The 14796-nt window shown below is 38.3% G+C and overlaps 1 protein-coding gene across 1 annotated transcript in view; it reads right to left on the bottom strand.

The window, feature by feature from the left end:
* The window catches only part of fstl4 (follistatin-like 4), a 291975-nt gene that overhangs the window by 242832 nt on the left and 34347 nt on the right, over positions 1 to 14796 (bottom strand). Inside the window, exons 2-3 of the mRNA XM_057821868.1 lie at positions 13880 to 14019; positions 7045 to 7078 (exon numbers count right to left, since the gene is read on the bottom strand). Of these exons, the coding sequence (XP_057677851.1) occupies positions 7045 to 7078; positions 13880 to 14008 (163 nt within the window). The 5' untranslated portion in view covers positions 14009 to 14019. The remainder of the gene's footprint in view (positions 1 to 7044; positions 7079 to 13879; positions 14020 to 14796) is intronic.

The following is a 14796-nucleotide window of genomic DNA, read 5'->3' as shown; positions in this document are numbered from 1 at the left end:
CATATCAAAACAAAAAATATACCCCACCCCCACCCCCCATTTTTTTCCATTTTCAAACATTTTTGAAAATGCTCCAGGGAGCCACTAGGGCAGCGCTAAAGAGCTGGCTCTCAAAACACGGGTTGCCGACCCCTGGGCTAGACAATATGGCTCACTGTACTCTCCTCCACCTCAATACCTGCTGTCTCCTCTGACCTCCGTTCGCCAGTAAGTTAAGGTGACAATACAAACGCTTTTTTTTCTTATTTTCTCATAATTTGTTTTACATGTGTCTAATTAAATGCATTTGTTTAATTAGACAGCGCGCTGCTCACCGTATCCTCCACTAACTCCACACCAGTCGTCTACTCCGACCTCCGTTTGCCAGTCTCTATTTCCTATTTAATAATATTTTATTTGTTTTGCTATGTGTAACTGCATTTGTAATTGTACCTGCAGTATTTATTGATAAATTTGCGTAGGTTTTTGGGCTGTGGAACGAATGAATGGAATTATAGTGTATTCTTATGGAGGAATCCATCTCGACATACGACCATTTTAACATACAAACCAGCTCTTGGAACGAATTAAATTCATATGTCGAGGTACCACTTCTTCATCATCCGTGAAGTAAAAACATGATTAATGCCATACATCAAGCTGAGCAGAGTTCGGAATTTTATTTAGTGCTTTGATGGAAATACACATCCACTCCATTTGAACTAGGAGTTGCTGGTGGCAAATGATGTTTGCCCACCCTCTCAGTTCAAATAAAATAAATGTCCATCGCAGTCAATGGCAACCAATGAGTTAAGTCGAGAGTGAGTACCACAACAATCTCTAACCATGCTACTCTGCACGGATGAATCAGCGTTTGCGGAATAAATGATTCATATGCGTTCCTTTTTTTTTTCTCCCACGCTAGTGCAGCACAGCGGGTGACATTTCAAAAGAATACTTGAGTTGAAATGTCACAATATCAGCATGGCAGAAAACAACGTCTTCCTGCAAAAGTGGGCCAACGTGATTAATGCCATCCCAGTCGCGTGAGGCAAACAAGTTGGAGGTAGAAAGGGAATATAACTACATGTCGAACCAGCAAACTCAACATGCACAGAGCGCATCGCTGGCGGCGGCAGGGGTGTGACAGGAGGATGTGGCTTGGCATACAAACAGGTGGCGATGTAATTAGTCCCAGGGGGGAGATGGGCAAATTCCGAAATGTCTGTCCAAGCCTCGGAAGGCAGAAAATAAAATCAGCCAGTTGGCTTCATTAAGATGATGCCACATACGTGTTATCAGCGAGCTATTAACATTAGCGACAACTGCGCACGTTAGTGAAAGCCACGATGAGAGCTACATCACAAAATTAAATGAATTCAAATCTGTAATTATGATGACTTGGCAGAATACGTTTTTTCATCAATTTCTTCACTTCCACCGACGGAGATAAACGTCCAATTCATTTGAACTGAGTGTTTTTTAATTACCAATATTATCGAGTAGCCGATATTATCGACTGACAAAAGTATTTTAAAACCATGTCGGATAATATCGACATCGGTTTTTGGCCAGTATGCCTATGGCAGTGCTGTCATTTCCACTTATTGCCTGCCTGTGTTTCTAGTGTTTTGACACTCCCTGCTGGCAGTTAGGCATAATTAGTTTTGAAAAGTTCCAACACTTTCTGCTGATGTAATCATATATTGACAGAAGCTCATTCAGAATACAGACAGTTAAATGATAAATATAACTTAAGCATCACTTGTAAGTTCAGGGCTTCCCCTAGAATTATTTTGAAGCTTTGGTGGTGGACTGCATGTCGTGCCACGGCGAAATTGCGTCATATTATGACAACGGAGAACTTTTTTTTTACATTTTTCCCCAAAAAAGAACCATAACAAAGATCTATTTGAAATATTTCATTAGCCAGGCTAATGTTTTACCTCCCAGCTACGGTACATATACGAAAAATGCATAGCTGATTGATTACCCTACATAATAATACGACTTTCTTTCCTCGTAGCAATAGTACGACTTACATCTCGTAGTCCTTCTTTTTCCTTTTATTTGGCCCTTATACGTTAGACATTACCACAACAATAATAGTCCTTCTGTAAACGGCCCTATTTCAAGGAGTAGGGGGAAATTCTCATAGCCGTGGAAAGAGTTTTACTAGTTTCGGTGAGAAGATTAATTTTTTTTTTTTTCCTCACAAACTTACAATGAGGTACCCTTTAGCTTAGCATGGAGAGGTGTGAGAGTCATTTTTCAAGCGTCCAAGAGCTTGCGAAACTTGACAAAAAGCGCATTTATCAAGGTTTCGTGAGCCATGATTGAGTATATCCGTCCACCAAAACAGCCTGATAGAACATATATAAGTACGCCTGCCCCTCTACTATTGGATGCGTTGTTGACGCTAGCGCTGCAGCACTCTGAACATAGAGCAATGCTCTATGTTGAGCCCCGCGTCTCGGCGCAAATTCATTCAAACTTGCCGCTCCGTCCAAGACGGCTGTCCACCGCTCACTTTCGCCGAAAAGCCCGATTCAAAATACTGTAATGCCCCGATATGGGGGAAGAAGGGAAGGGGTCGGTATTGGCTTACCCACTTTATAGCGACAACAATAATAAAACAAAACAAAATAACAGCGGGCTGCTGCGACATGCAACCGCTATCTCACGCTATCTCGTCCATTCTCCCATTCTTCCTACTCGCTTCACCCTACGTCAAAGCTCCCCAGTCCGATCGTCTCTTAAGGGGGCCGCGCGTAGTCATGGACATTACAATACACAATTAAGAAGTTGCCGCTGAACCCTTCACACTAGGCTACCACTAGTTTGAAACGGGCTTTTAAAAAACCCACAAAAAAAAACCCATCTCATTTGCAAGAGTGGCGGCTTTTATTTTGGTGTGGTGGTGCGCAACAAACTCACAATATTATCTTTTTATATTCATGAGGATTGTGTAGTATATTGGAGATGTGTCTATTTCGTTTTGTTTGCATTTGGGGTAAGATGTGATTACAGTATTTTATTACTTTCAAGCTGTACTACCAGTTGCTATTCAAATTGACACGTTGTGTATACTTTGCTTTATTTGTGACTTTATTTCATATTATTGATACAATGTTTTGTTGTTTTTGGTTTTACAAAACAGTATCAGTGGTCTTGTGAAGAGAAAAATGACCACAGTAAAGCCAGTTCAAATTTACTCCGCTTCTCACTTCTCTTTAGAGCCTGATTTGTTCACTATCTGTCGATTTGTGTACACACACACACATTGAGGACAGAATAAGTACCTTATTAGCACTTTGCACTTGATCCAAAAAAACTGATGTTTGCAGTATTTTGATTTAAAAAATAACTATATTAATGCAAGATGTGCACTTTTTCCATAACTTCAGTTGAAGTTGTTCTATTATTTTTCACAGAATGTTTATTTGGAAAACTTTGAAGTTGTTACATTTATCATTATTGAAGCATCCAGTGCGGCATCACAATATAATTAGCCATAATATGGTAAGTTCACGACCGCCTACATCGGCATCGGTTAAATATCAGTATCGGATTTTTTAAGTTGGACAGTATCGGGATATCGGTTAAAAAGTCATTATCGAACAACTCTATAATTAACAATAACAACGATTAGGTCATTCTTTTCATTCCACTTCTGTGAATTTAAATGAGTTCATCACTTGTAGACGTCCTATCCATTTGAAGTGGGAGGGTGGCAGCGAATGAACGACTGCTAAACCTCCCACTTCAAATAGATTGGTAGCAGCCAATTAGTTAAGTAAAAATAAATAAAGGCTGCCAGAGTAGGTAAACACAAACTTTATTCAGGGTTCTTTGTTTGGTTTGGATCCACTTTAAGTTATCTGTCCAAATCCTACAACACAACAAACATCACTGCTTGCCTTTTTGGTTTCATTGCGATTCAGCAGATGAGCCAAAATGGAAACGGCTTACTTTCGACATCACGGAGATGTTGATGAAAATGCCAGAGTGAAATGCAGCAAAGTAAAAGTAACACAAGCAAGGTGACACAAAACTGTCGGTTCCGAGCATCACCTCCAGGGCATTCTTTTATTGTTACCGTGTATGTGTGCGTGTGCGCACTTGTCATAAATTTGCACACTGCCTGTTGACGTCTGACAGCGAGACACCTGTTTCCTGTCGGGAAAAATCTTACCAGGCAGGTGTTCATTGTGAGAAAGCATAACAGCAATTAGTGCGCAGCAAAAAAAATAAGAAAGTTCACCTGACAAAGTCTGAAATTAGGATTTTCAGAAATGCATACACACACAGAACTGCGCAATTTGCTACCAATACGATAAACAAACAGGAGAAGACTAAGCGAGTGAACAACTGGTGAACAAACGAAAGCTGACAGACGGAAAAAAAAAAAAAAAAAGCTGACAGACGTGTTTTACTGAAGAAAAAAATGTTAAGCAGATGTTGAAAAATAGAGAAATCTACATCAAAGGAGACATGAATTAACTCACTGAAAACACTCCATTTACGTCCAGCTCCAATCTTTTACATCTATTCAAAAGTGAAAAAATTTGCCGAATGACATAAAATGACATCTGTCATAAGCATTCATTAATGCTCATGGTAGTGTCATGTCATAATTATGACGGTCTAATGATAGTTTTATGGTGCCACTGTCAAATAAAGTTTTGCTAGCACATAGATGACACGGCGCGCAGGGCCGATCCGTAGGGGGCCTATTTTCAAAAACTTAAAGATCAACTATTTTCGAAACCAAAGCTGCTACCGACCCAAAACCAAAACAGGCTCCTACCTTAGCCATATATGAGTCTCCATGAGCAGCGGCATCAAAAAATTCAAAGTCGTTCTCTTACAAATTCCCGGTTAATTATTTTTTATATAGGTATAACAAAACTTAAAGTGGCTATAAGATTCTTAGATTTTACAGTAGATACACAAAAAAATCACCAATTGCAGAAATAATCACCTATATTTTCTGGATCAATAGCAATATTTAACATATATAGGTTTTTGCCCAAAATCGCAACTTAATTTTTTTTCAACAGCTAATAAATCACTCAGTTTTCACATCAGAAACTTTATACTTAAGGAAAACATGCAGAATTAATTATAAATAATGTATAAATATATTATTAATAAATTCTAAATGCAATCACAACTTATTATAGAATAGAATAGCCCTTTATTGTCATTATACAGTTGTATAGTTATATAGTTGCAGTGAATGAGGCTAGCAGCTGTCTGACGTTAACAGAGCTTTTCTGGAGAAAATTCCAGTGAATAAATGCTTAAATCCCCGAATTTTTTGTAGATATGGACGTAAAACAGTCTCGATTCTTGGTTAAAAGCACAGAAACTGTACAGTTAGAGTTTATTTTACGTAAATATGTCGAAGTACAATGCTACTCTGTTAGTGAATGAGGCTAGCAGCTGCCTGACGTAAACAGAGCTTTTCTGTTGAAAATTCTTGTGAATAAATGCTTAAATCCCTGAATTATTTACAAATATGGACGTAAAACAGTCTCGATTCTTGGTGAGAAGCAAAAAAAAAAAAAAAAAAAGTGCAGTTAGCATTTATTTTACGTAAATATGGCGAACTGTGATGCCAATGCAGTAGCGGCTGATTTCTACCATTGATGTTTTTTTTCACGTTTAAAAATGCATGCATGGTACGAAAAATATAATAATTACCTTGAATCCTCGAACAAATCACTCCTGAGATAATCCTTCCTGTTTGTATGCAGTACAGCTTTCGTACTTCTTCAAAAATCCAAGCTTAAATCCGGCTTGGACGTGAGCGTGTGCTGTCTTTGAATAACTATTACTAAATAAAGCTCAGCCCCATTTGGTAAGGCGTGACGCAAAAAATGACAAAGTGTCAGGTCAGTAGAGTTTTGAAGTCTAAGGCTAGCAATTAATGAAACAACTGGAAGAGTAATTGAAGAAATAATTAGCACAGAACATGAATTTTGATTGTTTTTTACAACTTTACTGCAGCTGTGCATGCTAGGAGGCATGTTGAAGGATAACAGTGTTGACGGCAGGTGGCAGTAGAGGTTGACTCTGTACCCCAAGGGAGTAGTGATGGTCAAATGAAGCTTCCTGAAGCTTTGCAGCCAATTGGTTCAAAGCTTCATGTTGGTTCATTTGGTCTTATGACAGTCTTATGGTGCCACTGTCAAATAAAGTGTTAGGTTAATATCAGTTAATATCTTTAGGTATTAATATCCCATACTACAGTCAGGACAGCTGCGGCTTATCTTTGAACAAATGCAGTTTTCGTGTCAAATTTGGTTGGTGGAGGCTTATATTCAGGTACGCCTTATAGTCCGAAAATTACGGTAACTGCAATCCTTGTATGCAATCAAATTATCATGACAAGAGGCTTTGATGACATCACCGTATCAACAAATAAGCTTTATGGAAATGTTTTGCTATTATTGCAAAAGCCTAATTTTGAATGTGTTGGGAGAATTTTGCATGAAAATAGCAAACCATCAAACCCTTTCAAGCACTGTTTTTGCATACTATCCAATCAATCTTCCCAGTCCAGATGGATTGGACGTCTATTGCCGTCAATGGCAGCCAACAAGTTAACATGGAAAATGCTAAAACATCCTATTGGCGCAAAACGAAATTTACTCGGTGACAACACATATCTGGTGACCTGCGATGGTGTAAAACAAATAACTGAGTATCGATACTGTTGCAATCAAATATAATATCCAGACGCACCATTTCATTATCGATACTTTTGACCAACCCCTAACCAGAACCCAACATCATTTGGCCCAAATTTTCAACTCCAAGCCTTACAAGCCACCCTGGAGTTCACCTTGAAAGACTTTCAAGTGAGAAATGTGACTTTTTCCAGTTCATAAAACATCTTCTCCATTTTATGAAGCTGGTTTTGTATTCACTACGAGCGGTATGAAAAGGCGAAGCCAACGTGGCGGCACAAGTGAGATGAAGCAAAATAATACAGAGTGTCGAGGTGTCGCCGGGTACAAAACTGCTGTTTGATTTAAACAAGGCGCGTGTACTTACATTGATCGATGCTCCCGGCCAACTCGAGTCGCTCCTACAAACACAAACACAAACAGGTTATTACAGAGGCGAATAGCAGACAATTTTTGCTTTTTCCCAACCAAAAGACAGATAAAGTGGACGTCTATCTCCATCAATGGCAGCCGATGAGTTAATCAATCTTGAACTATTTTCAGAATTTTAAATGAGTTTATACCTAGTTGCCATTCAGTCCATTTGAACTGGGAAAGCTGGCACCGAATGGACATTCTTGTAACTCATTATCGTATTTTTCGGAATACATGTCCAGGATTGCAATTTATTCTCCGGAGGGACTTATTTGTGAAATTATTAAAGGGAAGACCAGACAAAAATGACATGTTGGTTCTATATTGTGGCGCTCACTAGACAGTGTGGGACAAAATGCACTTTAATATTGTAAGCAGTAGAACAGACTTGCATTCATGTCCACAAAAAAAATAAAATAAAATGTTGTCATAACAAAAGTAAACATAACTCATCACATAACTAAAATAGCAAACTAAATAGCATAAATAGCAAGTGTTAAAACATCTAGAACAATAATTTAAGAAATAATTAGCACAGAACATGAACTTTGCACTTTATTTACATTCCAACTGCCACAATAGATTCAGAGACGTATGAGACTGTCCTTATTGGTATGTTCCACCTGCAAAGGTTGATGGGTAATTTGTTAGGACACTGTGATTGTGCTTATGCCTCTGTGCTGCGTCCAGTGTAGCGAGCCGTTTCTTGGAGTCATGAGACTCAAGAGCAGCCTGTGAAGATAAAGGCCAGTGTCTCCATAGTTTATCCACCACTTCACTCACCAAATTAGTTAAAGTTCCCCTTAAAATGAAATACAGAGGTATCTCTACTAATGAACATCTCTACATACAGAATTTTTAGGTTAAGAGATGGTTAATGAGAAAAAAAATGTAAGAAATTTCAGGATACGAAAGGCAAAAATTCAGTATGACTGGCACTTGCAGCTCCTAGAGATTACTGAACCTGCCATTGGCCATTGCCTCGCATTCCTGGCATCCAATTGGCTAAGAGGGAGCTCTACTGTATGTGTATGTGTGTATTCCGGCATCCTCTTCATTTGCCCTGTTCCGACAGCTTTACATGAGTGCATTAACTTTTATCCTTTACGCTATTCTTGTGTTTTTTACTCATAGATTTCACCATCAGTTGACAAGGCAGCTCCCACAAACATTGCACCATGCATGTTGGGGGCCAAGTCAGGCAGAGCATTTTGCTTTCACTGTAATGAACTCACCACAGACTGCGTTCAAATGCCGGATTTAGGTTAAAAAAGGACGAAGGTTTTACTGCATACAAGCAAGCAGGAGTGTCTCAAGAGTGATTTTAGTCGAGGATTCAAGGTAATTATTATATACAATAGCCCTACGCATACACATCAAAAAACGTTGTGAAAAAAATGCATGGAAAAAAATTAGCTTAACTTTAGCTCGAAATATTTACGTAAAATGAATGATAACTGCCTGGGTTTTTTTTCTGCTTTTAACCAAGAGTCTAGACTGCTTTATGTTCATATCTATAGAAATTCCAGGATGTACACATTTAATTACAGGAATTTTCAACTTAAAAAGCTCTTTGTGATGTGATGGCCGCCATATTGGATTTACAGAATAGCGTAATTTTAGCTCGAAATATTTACGTAAAATGAATTATAACTGCCGTTTTTTTTTTGCTTTTACCCAAGAATCTAGACTTTTCTATGTTCATATCTATACAAATGCCAGGATGTACGCATTTACTTACAAGAATTTTTAACTTAATAAGCTCTTTGTTTTGTGATAGCTGCCATGTTGTATCCATAGACAGTAGCATAACTTTACATTCCAATGATCAGGTAATTTTTGGCCAGCTGCCCGTTTTAATGGCAAAAAGTAGTTATTTAGACATTTGTGCACCAAGAAAAAAATATCACCTTTTATGTGTTTTATTTCATGTAACATTTTGATCTAAAAATGATAAGGGCCAGATAAGAGAGCCTCCACGCTGAGGCAATAGTAACATCGGAATTCAACCTAAACAAGTTGTATAACTGTATATAGAAAAAAGCAAATTTTTGCAAAGATACTTCGTCATGCTTTCCTCAAGTATTAAGTTTCTGATGTGAAGATTGACTGATTTATTAGCAATTGAAAACTTGCATTAAATTTTTTAAAACAATTTTTAAAAGTTGGTATTTTGGGTCTGAATAAGCAGTTTCTGCTCTAGTGCTCCTCTTTAAAAGAAACTGCTGTATTTTAAGCCAAAACAACTGTTGTGTTTGATAGAACAATATGTCTATATGCTGTCATAGCAGATTCATGGTGCATTAAGCCCCCGAACTATTTTTAATTTGTCCGTTTTACCCTGGAAACCCCCGTTTACAGACGTCACGCAACCGCTTTTGTTTCAACCAGCCATAAAAAGAAGGTAAGTAATTACTGTATATTTATTGTTTAAAATGTCTGTCATTTTTAGTTTAGAATCATTAATTGATGTCTAAAATTTAGTTTGGAAAAAAAAACGATTTAAAATAATTATTCACTTGCATATTTTAAACTTTTAAACAAATTACGTCACAATGAAAAAATTGGCGTCTGTAAATAAGTAGCGGATATCTACCTCATAACTACTGCTAAATTGTACTTTTTTGTTACTTTCCCCAATATTTTAGATGATAAATAATCGATCCAAACAAAGAAAAATTGAAAAAAAAAAAAAAAAAAACGTTTAAGGAGTAAATATATGCAAATGAAAATCTCGACTACTCAATGTCTGCGATGTCTGAATCGCGAACCTTGTTGTATTACCATGTTCCACCCATAAAATCCCCCAAAAATCCAGCTGTGGCCATTCACAGCTGTGTCTCGACACTCAATGATACATGCTACATGGCGTTTTTGGATCGAAACAAGGTAAGTACGCGATTATATCTTGTTAAAGTCATGGCGTCTGTAATTCTGCTTTCGCGTGCTCCCACCTCCAGAAAGGGTTTTGCTGTTAATTTTTTTTTATTTTTTCAAAATGCCCTCCTGTTCAAAATTTTTCTTCCCCCAGAAAATTGACATTTTAAGCTTTCCAATGATGTATCACACACGTATATCAGACAACTTTGAAAGTTGGTCAAATTGGGGGTCTCAGAGCGAAACTTCAAGTCACCTGAGTGTTTTCCACCTTATATGTTAAATATTGCTATTGATACTGAAAATATAGGTGATTATCTCTGCATTTGGTGATTTTTGTGCGCCTAGCATAAAATTTGAGAATTTTATAGCCATTTTAAGTTTTGTTATACTTGTATTAAAAAATAATAATAATTAATTGGGATTTTATTAGGGAACTGTAAAAAAATTTTATGTCGTTGCTCATGGAGAGTCATATATAGTTAAGGGATGTGCCTGTTTTGGTATAAGGTCGCTATCTGCTTTTTGTTTTTTTGAAAATGTTTGAATTTTACGTTTTTGAAACTAGGCCGCCCCGAGCCAAAAAGTCCATGTTTTACATTATGCAGAACTCTGATTTCATGTTTATTGTGCAATAATCAAATTGTAACATGAATTTGTTACGTGTTTTGATGAATTTTTATACATTATAAATGATTTATGTCTGAATTTTGGGGGGTTTGGAACAGATTAGGGCACTTACACGGAACATCTGTCTCTACTTACAGAATTTTCAAGTTACGAAACTACTTCTAGAACCAATTAATTTCTTAAGAAGAGGTACTACTGTTAATGAGGTTGGGTTTTCTTAAATTCATTTCTCCATAAAAAAATGTGACATTTTTTTTAAATCCATCTTTTGCTTGTGCAACCTATACTCGTGAGCAGTAGTCCAAAAATACGGTAAGTAAAATGAACAGCATTTTACTGCAAATGTGAGGTTCTTCTTTCACAGTGCACCGATAACGGGACTTTTTGGATATCTATGATGTGACTGCCACTTGAGACCCTCACGGTCAAATTTGAGGTGAGCTGAGTGTTTAAATGGATAGCAGGTCACAATAACAAGCGCCTGTGAGCTCACTGTGTGAAAATTAAAAACCAGGACGTGAAATGAGCAGAGAGAAGGTCGGACCTTCTGAAACACAGAACCGCCGCATCTGGACCGACCGCTTGAACGGACACTGCCCTCCCTCCGTTTTACCCCGCCCGACACCGCCACGCCATTTTAACACGGCAATCATCCGAAGGGCGACGCTCGGCTGGCCTCAATTTCGCTCCGGGTGAGAGCTCATCAAGCGACATTTGACGGTCAGCTTGGGGATAAATGCGTGAGGCGTGAGGAGGAGCCCAAACGAGGGGACTTTTCAATTGAATTTAAGCAACAAAAACAAATCAAATGAATCGAACTGGATCGGTCGGACGTCGATCGCATTTAATGAGTTCACTCATTTAACTCATTGGCCACCATTTTTGACGGCACTACACGTCCTATACATTTTGTTTGGGTGGGCTGACAGTTACAGTGAAGAAAAACGTATTTGAACACCCTGCTATTTTGCAAGTTCTCCCACATAGAAATCATGGAGGGGTCTGAAATTTTCATGGTAGGTGCATGTCCACTGTGAGAGAAATATCAAAAAAGAGAAATCCAGAAATCACAATGTATGATTTTTTTAACAATTTATTTGTGTGATATGGCTGCAAATAGGTATTTGAACACCTGAGAAAACGAATGTTGGTAATTGGTACAGTAGCCTTTGTTTGCAATTACAGAGGTCAAATGTTTCCTGCAGTTTTTCACCAGGTTTGCACACAATGCACGAGGGATCTTGGCCCACCCATCCGTCAGGTTTCTGGGCTGTCGCTGAGAAACAAAGTTTGAGCTCCCTCCAAAGGTTTTCTATTGGGTTTAAGTCTGGAGACCGGCTAGGACATGCTAGAACCTTGTTATGCTTCTTACAGAGCCACTCGTTGGTTTTCCTGGCTGTGTGCTTCGGCTCATTGTCATGTTGGAAGACCCAGGCACGACCCATCTTCAATGCTCTGACTGAAGGAAGGTGGTTGTTCCCCAAAATCTCACAATACAGGGCCCAGTCACCATCTCTTTAATACAGTGCACTTGTCCTGTTTCATGCGAAGAAAAACACCTCCAAATCATGATGCTACCACCCCCATGCTTCACAGTTGGGATGGTGTTCTTGAGATAGTACTCATCGTTCTTCTTCCTCCAAACACAATTAGTGGAATTATGACCAAAAAGTTCTATTTTACTCTGATCTGAACACAAAACTTGCTCCCATGATTCCTCTGCATCATCTAAATGGTCATAGGCAAACATAAGACGGGCCTGGGCATGTGCTGGTTTAAGCAGGAGTACCTTCTGTGCCATGCATGATTTCAAAACGTGACGTCTTAGTGTATTAACAACAGTAACCTTGGAAACGGTCCCATTGACCAACTTCTGTCGTGTAGTTCTGAGCTGATTCCTTTCCTTTCTTAGGATTATTAAGACCCCACGAGGTGATACCTTACATGGGGCTCCACTCCGATTGAGATTTACCTTCAGGTTTAGATTCTTCCATTTTCTAATGATTGCTCAAACAGTGGACTTTTTTTCACCAAGCTGCTTTGCAATTGCTCTGTAGCCCTTTCCAACCTTTTGGAGGTGAACAATTTTGTCTCTGGTGTCTTTGGACAGCTCTTTGGTGTTGACCATGTTACAAGTTTGAATCTTACTGATTGTATGGGGTGGACAGGTTGACAACTACTTTGATAGTTTATGTATCCTATAGCAACATTGCTGGCCTCAAAATTGTCCGAATCCTCTTTTTGAGCCGCTTAATTGCATTTATTTTCCCCAATTCTTTTTCATGTTAATTTATTTTGCTTTTATATTTAAAAAAAAAAAACAACAACATTTTTTTAAATATTGTATTTTTTATTCATCTTAATTTTTTTGATAAATGAAAAGGCGTAATTTTTCTTCTTTTATCTACTGATTTATTCATTCATTTTTCATTATTATGATTTCTATATTCAGATTTTTTTTGAAGGGAAAATTGGGGGAAAATTTCTCTTTTTTTTTTCAATTTAGGAAGGTAATTTAAAAAATATTGCATTTTTCAATTGTTGCCAGCCTATCATTGTAAATGGCAGTAAATGAGTTAATAATCAAGATCATAACATTGATCAAAAACAGCAACAAAAACAAGTGTTATATATACTCATGCAGGCATAATGTATGTTTGGAATACCGATATACTGAGGTTTGCCTCAATACCGTGGTTATCTTTACACTCAATTTACGGCAGCTCGTATACCTGTACAACCTGCTATAACTCTCGAGCTAACACATAAAACTAAATGTGCGGTATGAGAACAGAGTCACTTGCCTACGAAGGATATGCTCACTGTTCTTGCTTCTGATTTTGCCTAATGTTTGTCCCAACACACTGGCATCAAAGCAAAGCAAAGGAGCCTTTTAATAGCGTTAAATGCGCTAGACACGCTTTAATTAAAGCTTTGACCTCTGTGGCACCTTGGTTATGCTGAATAATTTTAGGTTTTACATGGCATTTATATGCCGGAAGGTTTTATGAGAACTGAAAGACTTCGCTTTATAGTGCTTGGCAATGTAAGCTTTAGTCTCTTTTGGTTTTTGTGGTTGAGATTTCATAACTCATTGGCTTCAATTGACAACAATACACTAATTTGGGGCTCGTATAATCTGAAAATTTTACGTGACATGATTTAAAAACACCTCCTAGATCTAACTCAACAAAAATTGTGGCCCCAATGTTATATCATAGGCGAATCTAAAAAAATTCTGACGGTTAAAAAGAGTAAATAAGGGTCACATGTTCTTTTACCGTGGATGGCATTTCCAAGGATGTCTGCTGGATCCTCGCTGCACCCATGTCGCCTCTTCTTTGGTCCGCGGCCTGGCTGTAGGCTGACAAGGCAGCCAGAACCACGACCCAAACAGCAAGGCAGCCCATTGGAGGCTTCCCTGTGAGGACCAACACAAAGTTTCAATTATTTTACTGATTTCTGCATCAAACTCCAGTACGTTTTGGTTATTTGGCCTTCAATCTTGTCCTGGGGAAGTTTGATTAGGAAGCATGAAATTTTGCAGGCGTGTACTATTGTCACTTGAGAGTGACCGATTATCATCCGGGCTGATTATCAGCCCCATATTTAGAAATTTGACGTACAGTATATCAGTATCTGCCTTTTGTTTAATCCGAGCGGCCGATATGAAAATTTTGATTTAAAACTGGGTTATCTCAGCTTTGATGCAGCCGTACAGCTCTCTCCTGCACTAGCATTCACCTCATCCTCTAATTTGTTAAATGGTAAATGGAGTTACACGTATTGCACCTTTCTACCTTTTTTAAGGCCCCTCAAAGCGCTTCACACTATATGCTCATCTACCTACTGGTGATTCAGCACAAGGATTAACAACTAGTATCTTGCTCAAGGCTACTTAGACGAGGTCATCAGGGCGGAGACTCAATCCCACAACCTCTGGGTTGTGGAATGACTACCGTAATTTTCACACTATAAGGCACACCTGACTATAAGCTGCTACCCACCAAATTTGACACGAAAATGACATTTGTTCACAGATAAGCCGCACTGGACTATAAACCGCAGCTGTCCTCACCGTATTATGGGATATTTATACCAAAAGATTAGCCGGTAACACTTTATGTGGCAGCGGCATCATACAACTTTCATAAAACCAAATGAACCACCATGAAGCTTTGCAGCTAATTGGTTCAAA

The sequence above is a fragment of the Corythoichthys intestinalis genome, chromosome 18 (assembly GCF_030265065.1).
Source record: "Corythoichthys intestinalis isolate RoL2023-P3 chromosome 18, ASM3026506v1, whole genome shotgun sequence".
NCBI lineage: Eukaryota > Metazoa > Chordata > Actinopteri > Syngnathiformes > Syngnathidae > Corythoichthys > Corythoichthys intestinalis.
This window is presented reverse-complemented; position numbering and strand designations above follow the sequence as displayed.